This window comes from Amblyomma americanum, chromosome 6 (assembly GCF_052857255.1).
Source record: "Amblyomma americanum isolate KBUSLIRL-KWMA chromosome 6, ASM5285725v1, whole genome shotgun sequence".
Taxonomy (NCBI): Eukaryota; Metazoa; Arthropoda; class Arachnida; order Ixodida; family Ixodidae; genus Amblyomma; species Amblyomma americanum.
The window spans coordinates 84,647,419-84,661,742 of NC_135502.1; the positions used below are offsets into that span (position 1 = coordinate 84,647,419).

General features: G+C 47.2%; 1 protein-coding gene across 1 annotated transcript in view; it reads left to right on the plus strand.

Annotated features, from left to right (window-relative positions):
• LOC144093807 (neural cell adhesion molecule 2-like) overlaps positions 1 to 13,941 on the plus strand; it is a 235,776-nt gene extending 221,835 nt beyond the window's left edge. Inside the window, exons 12-16 of the mRNA XM_077627512.1 lie at positions 5,403 to 5,488; positions 8,657 to 8,790; positions 10,723 to 11,087; positions 11,623 to 11,863; positions 13,768 to 13,941. Of these exons, the coding sequence (XP_077483638.1) occupies positions 5,403 to 5,488; positions 8,657 to 8,790; positions 10,723 to 11,019 (517 nt within the window). The 3' untranslated portion in view covers positions 11,020 to 11,087; positions 11,623 to 11,863; positions 13,768 to 13,941. The remainder of the gene's footprint in view (positions 1 to 5,402; positions 5,489 to 8,656; positions 8,791 to 10,722; positions 11,088 to 11,622; positions 11,864 to 13,767) is intronic.
• The last annotated feature ends 383 nt before the right edge of the window (positions 13,942 to 14,324 follow it).

Sequence of the window (14,324 nt, forward strand, 5' to 3'; positions counted from 1 at the left end):
CCGGCTCAAGGTGATAAATACGTGTGCAGCTACATATGTGCTTCCTTTTCTTTGCGCAGTTATAAGCGCACTATGCTGATGTTCAGGTGAATGAACGCAGTAAGTTGCATGCTATTAAGTGCATTGAGTGGCAGTGCCGATCGACTCCCAGACTTCGCGCTTTACTAACGCAGCCCATTCCGTGTTAGCCAGTTTCCTAATGCGGTATTTATCTCTGAGAAACATATAGAGGCTAATTTAATTTTCCTTTTTAAGCTACATCGCGGATCTAACAGTGATGCGGCTGGTCAATGCATGCTGCTTCTGCAGTGCGTAGGCATGATGCAGCCGCCAGTAGCTGCGGCAGCAGCGGTAGGCACGCGCAGGCGGATCCTGTTTTGCCTACCATGCGAAAGTCGCTGCTGACATCAGCGCCACCGCATCTTCGTGACGTCGCGGGGTAAAGAAGGTCTATACTCCCGCCCACATCGCGTCGCCGGCGCACTCCGCCATCCCCGTTCCCGACGCGCGCGGGCTATCGGCATCGGAATCACGCGAGCAACCGCTCGGCGTCGATGGACGCGCGGTGCTCGTGCCTTGTATTTTCATGCGGTTTCCTTAGAGGCGGTGTTTCCCCTATTGTTCTCGCTCTCTTAATCGGTTTAATTACGTTAAACCTCTTCAGTTTACGACATGGAAAACAGCCTGATAGTTGTTGCATTTGGGTTGCAAGCCCCAAGGGTAGCGTTGGCCTGGCGGCCTGGGGCAAAGCTGGAAACATCCGAAGGTCCCGGCAAAGGATGAGTCGACTGGCAACAGAACAACTTGTTTATTCTGGCATCTCAAAAGAGCAGCCGGTCAGGGCGACCACGTTACTCGAAGGAAGGAATCGAAGTCTCTCTTTGGCGTCCGGGGCAGCGGCCTTTATACCCTCGGAGTCGAGGGCAAGAAGGAACGGCTTGGGATGAGTCGCACGAGACGGCGTCGCTTCAACATGTCCAGACGTGACGGGCGCGTCCGCCAGGCCGGCGCCGGTCAGACCTCCTCGCCTCCCAGTTGGGGAGCTCCTCTCCCCGGCTGCCGCGCTTTGACAAGCGTGGGCACCAACATGCACACACACACACGCGCACGCACGACGACACGTGGCACTGAAACCTGCCTGGACGCGCTTGGCGGGAGGCGTTGCGGCAACGATGAACGGGTCCAAATGACCGCCGCTTTGAACAAAGCCGCGGCGTCCGTTGCATCCGCGCCGGCTAAACCGCGCGTCGTAGGCGAGACGTAACAGACCGCCCCGCCGGGAGAAGGAGATCCCGATGGTCAGGGGACTGCATCCGCTGTCCAGAGGGATGTCGCTCGATGATGCTCGTAAACGAAACCGGTCGTCCCTCGACGTTGCTTGAGCGCAGCGCACAGAGAAGGCCTCGTTCTCAGGTTCAGGATCACACAGGGCACTGCAAAGTCACTTCAGGAGAGTTGCCATTTTTGTGCTCGTTCCCAGCAAGCGTTAGAACTACGCCGAAACGCAACCGCTCAGTCAGCAAGCACGAGACAACCCTCACTAAGCTCTGCCAGGCTCTTTCCCCTTTTATACTACTGCCTAGTTCCTTACAGTAGTCAAGCAGCACTCAGAACGCGTCCACAAATTGGAAAATTGCACTAGAAAGCACATAATCACTTTGAAACACTAAACAAAAGCAATATGTTAAAAATCCTGCCTCAGGAAGAAAACATCAGTAACCAACAACTTTGAGGCGGATTCCTACGTTAGGGGCTTCGACTTAAGCCATCGGCGTTACCGTTGAGACTCCCCTTTTTGTAACGCACCTCAAAGGAATATTGTTGCAAAGCGAGGCTCCAGCGCAGGAGGCGGCCATTTTTGGGAGATATGGTCTGCAGCCATTGGAGAGGGCAGTGATCCGTCTCAATGATAAACCTCGAGCCGGCTAGGTAGCATGACAATTTCTGAACGGCCCACACGAGACACGCACACTCTTTCTCAGTGGCGCTGTACGCCTGCTCACGACAGGTCAGCTTACGACTAGCATACAGGACGGGGTGTTCCACTTCTCCATTGTCCCTTTGGCACAGTACAACGCCCATGCCTCGCTCACTAGCATCGCACTGAACAACGAACCCTTTTGTGTAGTCTGGCGATCGTAGCACAGGCTGGCTTGTTAGGGCGCTCTTTAGGGCGCTGAAAGCTCTTTCCTTGGTCTCGCTCCAGACGACTGTTTGGGGCTCTGTTTTTCTTAGAGCATCCGTCAGGGGAGCCGCGATATCGGAGTACCTGGGGATGTACCTCTGATAGTAGCCGGCGACACCTAAGAACGACCGAATATCGGTCTTCGTACGCGGTTGCGGGAAGTCTCGCACAGCGGCCACCTTTATTTCAGAGGGCCGGCGACGACCCTGTCCAATCACGTGACCGAGGTAGGCAACCTCGGCCTGTGCTAATTGGCACTTGGGAGCCTTGACTGTCAAGCCCGCTTCGCGCAGGCGGGTTAGCACTGCCCGCAAGTGTGCCATATGCTCAGACCAGGATGCGGAAAATATCGCTACGTCGTCTAAATACGGTAAAGCGAATTCTTCCTGTCCCCGCAACACTTTGTCCATGAGGCTTGAAAAGCAGTATGGCGCGTTCTTCAATCCAAAACTCAAAACTTTAGGACGGAATGTTCCCATTGGTGAAATGAACGCCGCATACCTACTAGCCTCTTCTGTAAGTGGAACTTGCCAATAACCCCTGACAAGATCTAGGGTGGAAATAAACTGAGCGCTACTAACTTTCTCAAGGCGCTCCTCGATGTTAGGGATCGGATAAATTTGATCCTTAGTGATGGAATTAAGCCTGCGGTAGTCGACGCAAGGACGAGGTTCCTTGCCCGGTACCTCAACTAAAATCAAAGGGGAGGTATAATCACTCTCACCTGCCTCAATAACACCGAGCTGTAGCATTTTCTTTACCTCAGCCTCCATAATATCGCGCTGGCGGGGTGACACCCGGTACGCCTTGGATCGTACTGGCTCTGGGGAGGTAAGTTCTATATCATGAGTAAGGACAGAAGTCCTACCAGGCCTCTCAGAGAACTGACCTTGAAACTCTTGTAAGAGTTGGTGTAGTTCGGTTTTCTGCTCAGCTGACAGCGGTGCTTTAATGATTAAGTCACTAATGACCTGATCAGTGTCTTCCCTGTTCGTCACTGAGCCTAGTCCCGGAAGCTCGATCGGAAGCTCTTCTAACTTTCCCGTGTCGGGCATTTCCTCTCCAGTACCTGGTGCCTTCAACGCTACAGGCTCAATTTTATTCAGTTCTGACGTGCTCTGAATATCAGCTTGCTGCGCCTCCGACCCTTTCTCATTGTTCGACAACGTCGGCCCCGCAACTACCGCCTTTGCAGCGAGCTCCCGAACTCTCGGTCTGGTTAAGGCCTGAACGCTAGCCTCACCAAACAAAAGCCCCTTCTCGCGCAGGAGGTGATCGGACCTGTTCGAAAATAGGTACGGGTACTGGGGGGGCAGCCTAGATGACACTACGGCCTCAGTCTCAAGTGCTCCGAAAGGTCCTTCAATAAGCACTTTTGCTACGGGCAGACACACGCTGTGAGCTTCCACTGCTTGCTTGATCCATGCGCACTCGCCCGTGAACATATCGGGTTCTACGTAAGAGGGGTGAACTACATCCATTGTAGCTGCGGAATCACGAAGCACTCGGCACTCTTTCCCGTTCACGAGGAAGTCTCGCATGTAAGGCTCGAGAAGCTTCATGTTCTCGTCAGTGCTACATAATGACAAACACACGACTTCTCTTTTTGTTTCTGGACACTGCGCCGAAAAGTGACCCGGCTTCTGGCACGTATAACACACGCGCGCTTGCCTCGCCTCGAACCGCTTTCTGCGTTCGGCTTCGGCTGCCGCCGTCTCCTTACGTTCGGTCGGACTGCTTTCACTCGCATCCGCACTACGCGTGTCCCCCCTTGCTCTCATGGGTGTGAACTTCGGCCTCTCAGACTTGGAGCCAAATTCACCCTTTTGACCGTCCTTAGCTCCGCGAGCCCGACGCGTCACAAACTCCTCGGCTAGCTCGGCGGCTTTAGCCACTGTACTAACGTCTGGCCTATCCAAGACCCAGTACCGCACGTTCTCAGGTAACCGACTATAAAACTGTTCCAGCCCGAAACACTGCAGAATTTTCTCGTGGTCACCAAACGCTTTCTCTTCTTTGAGCCACTCCTGCATGTTTGACATAAGCCTGTAGGCAAACTCTGTATATGACTCATTTCTGCCTTTTTCATTTTCCCTAAACTTCCGACGGAACGCCTCCGCTGACAGCCTGTACTTTTTTAGCAGACTCGATTTCACTTGGTCGAAATCCTCTGCCTCCTCTCTCTTCAAGCGAGCGACTACGTCGGCCGCCTCGCCGGGTAACAAAGTGAGCAAGCGCTGTGGCCACGTTTCCCGAGAGAACCCCTGCTTCTCGCACGTTCGCTCAAAGTTAACCAGGAACATTAGAAAGCCAAGAGCAAATTAGCGAGACAAGCCCACGTTCATGCAGTTCTGCTTTCACACGTTTATACAATTTAGGCAAATATTCTCTCTCATTTTTTAGATTATTGTTTATGCCCTAATTTTTCTGGAGGATGAAGGTGGGCGCAGATGAGTCGAGGATTGCAGTGGGCGGCTGAGTGGCAGTCACCCCTAGCCTGAGGAAGTGGGTTCGGGAGGTTTGTGGTGAGTGCTCCTTCTGGATGGCAGCTGGCTTTTCCTGCTCCGTCCTCAAATTCGATTTCGCCATCGCGCCTTCGTTCCGCTGCTGTATGAGCTTCTGCTTGGTGACAGCCTCATAAAGGGTGGAAGTAGGTGCGTTGATGGCTTGATAGCGGGTGTCGACCTGTAAGGCGAAGTTAGGTGGACGGTGGTTGGCGCTCCGGCAGGGTAAATGTGGCGGGGTTAGGTGGCGGATCGAGGGTGATGGTGCAAGGGTGGGCAGCCCCCCGGCTAGGGTGGTGAGCAGCGGAAGTGGCTGGCAAGTGATGCTTCTGGAGGGCGGAGGCTTCACTCTGCAAGGCTTTAGATAAACGCCGGCGTTTCCGCTTGTGACAGTGGGACTGCTTATCCAGCCGAAGTCGGCCTACTTGCTGTAAAGACATTTTGCTGATCAGCTTGGTTTCTATAGTGTTAAAAGATTCCAGCAACGCCAAATTACCGCTTATTTTTTATCACAAGGTTGCCGATTTCTGATTTATACGTATTTATTTATTTATTTATTTATTTATTTATTGATTTATTTATTTATTTATTTATTTATTTATTTATTTATTTATTTATTTATTTATTTATTTATTTATTACCTCAAAGACCTTAGATATGAGGAACATTATAATATTGAGAGCGTATAATTTACTTATTTTTGGTGCTTTCAGGTCGCAGAGCCTACTGAAGAAAGATGGAGAAGAATTTGCTGACATTGATGGTCGGGGTCCGGACATCATCCCAGCAACTCCCCTCAGTAAGACAGGATTTCCTGAAACGCCTAAAATAGAGACGTTATGGAAACATATTTTCATGTAAACAGGTCTTGTTCCATCTGATGCCTCTAGTTTTTTTTTTCAATGATCTTATAAACGTCTATTTGCAGATGTTTTCTGTCTAGAGGAAAAAGCCTAATTTTTATGCTCTCACAGGTGTCTCAGTGGATACAACAGTGCTTTTATTCTGTCGCCAAGTGAGATAATTATAATAGTACTGTCGAGCCCACTTGTAATTGCCGCAAGCAGTTACAAACAACGCCAGCTTATTGCGAACGAAGGCGGTGCTACCCTCGAGACACATATCATAGAAACGGCAATGCGACTCAGAACGAGTGACCGCGATCGCACCACTCGGTTGTGGCAAACGAGGCGCTGTAAACTGGCTCCCACGGGTACCAATGAACGTATCTCAGCCCCCTTGACATCACTCCATCATGATCATGGTGACCCGAAAATGCGCAAATAAAAAGGTGACACTGAAATTTCTGTTAACCGAGGGCCAAGAGCGTGTCGGCGGGCTACAGGTTGTGTCAGTGCCTGCGTGTGTGCTGGTCCCGCAAAGTGTGCAAAGTGGGAGGAGAAGCGTGGTGGGCCGAGACGGGGCCAGCGTTGAATGTACCTATACTGTAGTCTTTCGGAAATGTTTGAATAACAGTCGGGTGGTATGCCTTCCTGGCCAACTTGGTCACTTGGCATACTTCGCCTGCACAACTTGGTTTCTACTTTGGAGCAGCTCCCGTGTCAAGCAGACATTGCGCAGACTACAAACTGCGTGCAAGTGCGCTGCGCGAGCTACATCCCGGCATCTTTAATGTTTTGGTGGTGACTAGGCGGTGCCGATGCCGTTGGTGACTAGGTCGGTGGGTGACTAGGTCAGTCGCTGGTGACTAGGCGTCACCACCACTCCTGAGGTGCGGACGGCGGATGCCGCAGCGGATGCAACTCGGAGGGTGGTATGTAGGTCTAGGAGAAAGGCGGGCGGGAGGGGTGCAGAGGGGGGGGGGGGGCGTCGGGCCACAGCACAGGGGCGAAGACAATAGTGACTCTTTTTGCGAGGGCGGCGACCTACCACTAGCTGTCGCCGATTCTTCAACCGCGATTAGATACATTGAGCCCCTAAAGCGGCCAGTAGGCGAGCATGGACCTCTGCGGGGAGCACGTGACCACGCTGGAGAGCTTGGAAAGCGCCGTGATAGGACTCTCTATGGAGAATGGAGAAATAAACGTGCATAACGAACTTTTTAAAGAAATAAATGCATTTATTCGTTTTTTTTAATTTTGACAGTAACATAGAAAATCTACAAACTACAGACTTCGGATACAAAGAACGAAACGTGCGTGACAGGTTCGTATAACTGGGCTCGACCGTAATAATCATACAGCAAGGGCATGAAGGATGCGTACGTTCAATAGAAAAATGAAGAAGGAATCCAGTTTTCGTTTAAAAATGTTCCACAAATTTTGTGCGTACTCTATGAATAGCTCAAATCTTACTTTTAATATCTGAAGGGAAAAGCATTGCGTGATAGACTGGCTTCAACCGAGAACGAGATATCTTCTATAGATCATTGTACTTTAAAGGCGCCAAAACCACACACACATACGCATGAGAGAAGAGAACGGGACAGAGCGCCACTCACAACTGGTTTAACTTTCAGAAACCACATACGTGCATATATATACAGTCAGCCAGCGCCTGCGCAAGGACCATATTCCCACATCAAGTCGTACACGATAAGCATCGCTCAAAAAACTGTCTTTTTTTATATGCATGCATGTGGTTTCTGCAAATTAAACCAGTTCTGAGTGGCTCTCTCTCCCGTTCTCTTCTCTCTCCCTCTCTCTCGCGTGTGTGTGTGTGTGTGTGTGTGTGTGTGTGTGTGTGTGTGTGTGTGTGTGTGTGTGTGTGTGTGTGTGTGTGTGTGTGTGTGTGTGTGTGTGTGTGTGTGTGTGTGTGTGTGTGTGTGTGTGTGTGTGTGTGTGTGTGTGTGTGTGTGTGTGTGTGTGTGTGTGTGTGTGTGTGTGTGTGTGTGTGTGTGTGTGTGTGTGTGTGTGTGTGTGTGTGTGTGTGTGTGTGTGTGTGTGTGTGTGTGTGTGTGTGTGTGTGTGTGTGTGTGTGTGTGTGTGTGTGTGTGTGTGTGTGTGTGTGTGTGTGTGTGTGTGTGTGTGTGTGTGTGTGTGTGTGTGTGTGTGTGTGTGTGTGTGTGTGTGTGTGTGTGTGTGTGTGTGTGTGTGTGTGTGTGTGTGTGTGTGTGTGTGTGTGTGTGTGTGTGTGTGTGTGTGTGTGTGTGTGTGTGTGTGTGTGTGTGTGTGTGTGTGTGTGTGTGTGTGTGTGTGTGTCCTTCTATAAATACATTTCAGGAACAACATTTCTTGGATGTACTGTCATCAGACAAATGCAGGCAATTCGATTTTTATTTACATGAACTTGCGCTGAACAGTGGTCACTGTAACAAATGTTTACATCAATTAGACAAAGAACAAAAGCTGGCGCCTTTACAACATGCTTACCACAGTGGCATGCTCTGTGGTGACTTATGTTTTGCAGATTTGCAGTTTTATTACACTAAGAATAACTAATTGAGAACTGCGTGTTATGTGTCAGACAGAGTGGTTACAGCGGGCGCTGTCTCTGGGGTTTCCAGCGAACAAGAGTTCGCATTGCGTTGTTGCAATCATATTCAGAAAAGGGGCCAGTGCTATGTTTCAACTCATAATTCCTAAAATGTCTTTTTGCTGCTGCGCTATCGCCACGCTTCTTGTTTATACCTTTCATACCGTATGTCGATATTTCCATCTAGATATATCTAGTGAAGGTGCTATTTGCGCCAGGGATGTCATTTTCAGTAAACACAGCAATTGTTGCGACACTGTTAGCAACTAGAGTTCAGAAAACACCCTCGCTGCTTTGCGGTCTGAAGACATGGCCTTATCGTTTCTCTACGCAACTTGCATACAAGATGCCTTATAATTGGTACAGTGCACCCCTAAGTGTTTCTACGTGCCGTCAATATGGCATACCAGCCGTCAATATGGCATATAGACGAGTGCAAGTGAACGTCATTTTTTCAAGTTTCTCGAAAAACCCACGTTATTGTTGAAATAGAAAAACTATTTTTGAGCGCTGCTTTCTTTTTTTTATTCAGCCTACGATGAAGAGTTGGAGGACAAGAAAGCATATGAGAAGAACACAGTGAAAAACTTCTACGGCCTGCCTCTTGCACCTAGCGAAATCAGTCACTGTGGAACGTTGCCATCTAGTAAATACGCTAATGGCAAGGTGAGAACGCCTTCCGCTTTGCGATATCTATGAATGAAAATTAACTAAATTTATGAGTCTTCTTTTAAGAACCCTCTCCGACATGCCCCTTTTTGCCTGTATCTAATTTGTTCTCTTTATATACATTATTTTTCAACCACAATTTTTTTATACGAAAATGAGTCGTTTATTGTTATAAATGAACCAGACAAAAGGTTCCCAGTATCATTCCATAAAGTCCTTTCTCATTGCCTCACAAGATGAAAACACGTTTGCTAAAACATGGGACTGATCACCATCTTAATATGAGACGCAGAGGTAAACGATTTTTTATGCGTCCCCAATTTTCTACGGCTGAACTGCAGGTTTTTAGCGCGTAGGCCCTACTTCATGACCAAAGCTGCAAAAGCCTGGCCATCGCTGAAGCCTTGGCCATGACATTGACCTTGAATATATAAATAAAATAAATATTGCCGCAACTGGGTTGACCAATGGCGGCACGAAGAGGTCAGCTCCGCTGGCCACTGCACGAGAGCACTATGCTATCGCCGCAGCCGATCCCGCCTCGTGTTAAACTGCAACACTCTCTCGCCTTGGGCATTGCACATCGTTGCTTTCATCAACTTCAGTCTGCGGCGTGAACAGATCAGAGCTTAAGCTGAGTCTAACATCGTCGCCAGACCTGCCGATGACCCAGCAACGTGAAACCATGAGCCAATCAGGCTAAACGCTTGCTTTCGCATGCCTACTCGGTTTAACTACGTTAAAACTCTATCTTTTGTTTTAGGTTGAAGTCAGGGACAAAAATACAAGCAGTTATTAAAGCTAGACTGGTTTCAGGAACAGAAACTGCGACACGTTTCCCGAAAGCAAATGTGAGGATGGTAAGATAATAGACCACGGTGAACAGATTGCACAGGCAACATGTCTGAAAATAAATTCCGCGGCAGTAACAACGGCAAGTGTGCTGCCATCTCAGAGCATTAAGTTATCAAGGCATCGGTTCATGTATGAACGCACATGCAAAGTTATAATGTTTTTTGCCGCACCTCTTCCGTAGTGAATCAGTATAGTTTTGCGAACAATGTAGTGACAATGTAAGCAATGAACGGTTAAGACTGCGACAGAGACGCATTGCATAGGCTTGCCTTTCATAGCAATGTAGACTAATAGCTGATAGGTGTTTTCCAAGGCTAATACTAATGGCCAGGTAAAATTTGGTGGTAAAGCTGAAGACGAAGAAACCGTATGCATTCCTCTTACAACGTCAGCAAAAATTCCTACGAGCTTGTTCTCTGTGTGATACAATAGAAAAAGAGTATATCACTTAGGATGCCTCCTGTAGTATAGGGTAGGAGTCAATTCAATATTTCTGGATGCCTCCTGTAGTATAGGGTAGGAGTCAATTCAATATTTCTGGACGTGAGCCATTAGCTATTATAACTCCGCGAAAGAACCATCGTCAGGGCGTCGCGTAGCCATGACTCCTCGTTGCGAGCCACAAGTTTTCTGAATTCGGCGCCTAATTAGCGAGCACAAGCTCTAAATCTTGCTTAACCCCACACTTTCATCGTTAACAAACATAAATAGCATTCCATAAATTTGCTCACTAATGTTTGACACGTTGTTATCGATGCCTGAATAATTATGAGTGATATCAGCTCAAGGAATGAAACGCCCAGTGGTCGTTCAGGTTGTTTAGCCACCTAGGATAAGCGCGCTAAGTAGAAAACGTACCCAATATTCTCATTGTTTGCAGCAGAGAAGGACGCGGCGATATTAGGCTGTAAAGTAATGCTATTTCGTGCACTGCATTTTTTTATTTCATTTCGTTTGATATTTCTAATATGCACGTTCTGGCTTATTGAACAACGTAAATATGACTGAAAGTTTGCTCTGGGCGTACTGTTTTGCAGATGTTGGTGAACAGTCATTCTTTTTGTATCCTCGCAGCATGCCTCAAGCCAGGAAGCTGCGGGCTCGGATGTAACCTACGTCGAGCTATCTCTCTCAAGGTCGGGTACGTGCGTGCCGGCGACGCTTCCGCGGCCCCATCGGACAGGCCTAGAAGACTTTCGGGCAGCCGAATATGGGCGCATAGATTTCCAGCGTACATCTGCTCTGCGGCCTCTCCCTTCGGGCCACCAGATACCCGGCGGTCCCGAGGACATCGACGAGGCCGACAGCCTCAGGCCCCACACTTCGGAGTCACCGCTCGTTACGGGCAACCGGATGGAGAGCACCGTCTAGCCACCTCGAAATCCATCCCTTTGGGATTAGCTTTCATCCATGGATCCTGCGAAAATGGACGCTCGCTGGTTGGTCCACTTTTTTATAAAATAAACAATTTACGACGAAATACGCGACAACCAGATAATTACGCTTTGCAGTCCACAACACAAGAATAAATTTTGTTTTGTTTTTCGGTACTATCTGGTAGCATAACTCTTCTTAGGCGTATATAACACACTCTGCCCTGAGTGACCGTGTCAGTTTCTTTGTGGCATTACTGGGTCAATAATTTAGGTGTCACGCATATTAAGGTCTACAAGCTAGATTTCATGTCCTTACCGTATAAGGGCATTGTTAATTTAAATCGTATTGAAGATCAATAGTAGGACACTGCGTATAGACTCTCTTTTGGAAATCAGAAGCCTCAACACCGCGCACCAGGAAAAAGCAGCAACATCCACTTGGTTGCGCAGGAGCTTTTTTTGCCAACAAAAAATTAGTCCCGCAAATTCTTATGGACACAGATGCCTTAAAATTTGTCTCCACTGTGTGCCAAACTTGTACGTATGAAACTCTGATGAAAGCAATACTGAATAGGTGTCTTTTTTTTATTCTTTCCAGAATGAAAACCATTCGGCGTGATCAGTGTCTCCTAAACTGTGAACTGGTGGTGTGTATATAGCAAAGCGCGTCGATGCATGACTGAATGGTTCCTCTGAGTGGCGATGTTTTTGACTCTCCCAAGTGCGCTTAGAAAGAAGGAACGTTTCGGCTGTGTTCACTGAGAACGATGCCAAGTGAAACAGTCGACATAGATTATATAAAACAGAACTGCACCCTCGTATATTGAGCGGCCAGAAAGGTAAGCAATTTGTCTTTCATTCCAGTAAAGTGATTTCCTCGGTAACGCAACGGTTGCTAATTTTGGATGCATGTCTTACAATCCAGATATTCGGCACCTCACAAATAGGTATCATACGTGGCTTGAACCATAATTCTCAATATCTGTTTTGGCTTATTGCGTCGGGGAAATACGGTTGGTTTTTTGGTAACAGAAACATTAGCCAATTTGACTTACGTCATTATTTGGAACATTCAGTTGTGCTGGGATATATCAGTGAAGTGATAACACCATACTTTTCAAGCAATGGTCGTGTATGTTCATTTTGTCGAACATGTTCACTGAAGCAGACACTTTTCTATTGAGAGGCAAATTACTCTGTGTTCCACCCGCAATGTTCGCGGGCTGTGTTCTTTGCGCTGACCTTGGGTTTAGGCGTGCACCAAAAAAAAAATTTCTGCATTACTCTGGCTTTTAATGCCCGGACATAAATGTAGAATGGTAGGTCAAAAAGTAACGCACAATATGCAGCAGACCTGCTATGGTCAGCATTAGGGAAACGAAATTTTGTAGGCAGAAGCATTGGTCTTTGCCGCCCTAAACCTTGCTTTATTTTCATTTCGTGTTGTTCCACGTAAGCCACAATGGAAGATTAGCCCGATACCAGAACGCCAACGTGCAGTGGTTGAATTATTCAACCAATCCGCCGATATCTCACCATCATCAATTCGAAGTAAAGTGTTGCCAGCCTAAGGGGACAACAATAAGAATCGCAATGATGTGTTTTCATGGCTTCAGATATTTCGGCATGGTGAGTGCTATATACGGGTCGTGCCACGTTCAGGCAGGCCGCGAAGCGACAGAACCGATGAAGCTTCATCAGTCATTCATAAACACATTCAAATAAGACAAATCATGGAACACACAGGTATGGCAGAAGGATCCATCTTAATTCTAATCGAGCGATTTTGATTTAAAAGTTGCGCCGGCTATGTATCATGGTTTTTGACAATAGAGATGATGCAAATCAGGAAGGATGCACGTGAATATCTTCATTTCTATCCGTTTGGACGACTGTACAGACTCATCTGCGCGGCAAATAGGTTAAAGTTGACAATGAGTTCATTGCGCCTGTGAAAAAACGGTGTCATGGAACAACTCAATGGATTTACGAACCTACAATTACGTCACGGAAATAACGATCGCGGCAGTGCAGTTATTCAGATAAATCAAATATCCAGCATGATTTCCGAAGTTCCGAGGCTTCAAAGCTTCTAAGCAAAAGTTTATATCCCTCGTGCTTATCATTAGCGAACTGCAATGAACTGTGCGTTACTGTTTGAGCAGCCTTTGTACTATGCAGTCATGAGAAAATCAAAGTTTTAATAGTTGTATGAAACAGGTTGGCAAATAGAATCAACTTGGTTAACGTAACAAGAATTTAGTTTAACTTCTTATAGTGACGAAAAATGCAATGTGCATATTCCTTCTTAAGTCCTAAATAAATTTTGATGTCTCACAACGAGGTGCAAACATTGCTGAAAAGTTTTCCTAAAGTTCACAGTAGGAGTTTGGCAGCAATGTCCATTTCTGCCCCAGCTGCGTCTTTCTGTAGCGTTGGAAGAACAAAAAATACTATGGTACTGAATCAGTGCGTGACTTAGTGCGTAAAAACATGCACATTAGCGCCAGTACACTATGCATACGTTGCAGTGTTTCCGAGTGCATGATTGTTGAGACTTTTACAGGGGTGTAGTATGTTGCTTGTGATGTATACTCGTTCTTTTTCTGGGGGGCGGGGGGGGCTTAGAAGTTTAAATGAGTCAGTTATAACATAGCTTGTTGTTTGTATTGAAACAAGTTGATACAAGAGCACTGAAAATAATTTTGAAGCAGTGTCTAATCCAGAGTATTCTCTTGAGCAGACATCTTCGCAAGGACGCGGCTACTGCCAGAATCGAGCATCGCATGGTCAACAATGTGCCAAGTGCTCAACAGACTCATGTCACCGGAAGTTGTGTTCAGTGGCATTACAACCTACATTGCCCGGATTTCTACTAACAAAAAATACATGATCATCTTGGCTTTAAGCTGAAGAGAAAGGATGTTGGGCTGACTTGTTTCCTTTATGAGCACGCTTCACGACTTCGCTTTGAGTTGTGTTCGCGCTTATGAGCCTGTATACATTTAACAAGGAAATCTACGCGACGAATGCACCTAGGAGCCCATTTACAATGCGTCACTGAAGTATCTGTAACCACAATGAATTTCATATTAGATGGAAAGGCATAAGTTTACTGATCTGAAAGCTGTCTCGCAGGTAGGATGGTAAGATAATTGCTATGGGTACCCTCTGAATGTTTCACTGCACGCCAGTTATATCACTCAGTTAATATTTAGTCATAAGGTAAAATGAAAATTTTAAAATATCTCAAACACTTCCTTTCGAGCCCTTTAAGTATTGAGACAGCCGCTGTGAAGT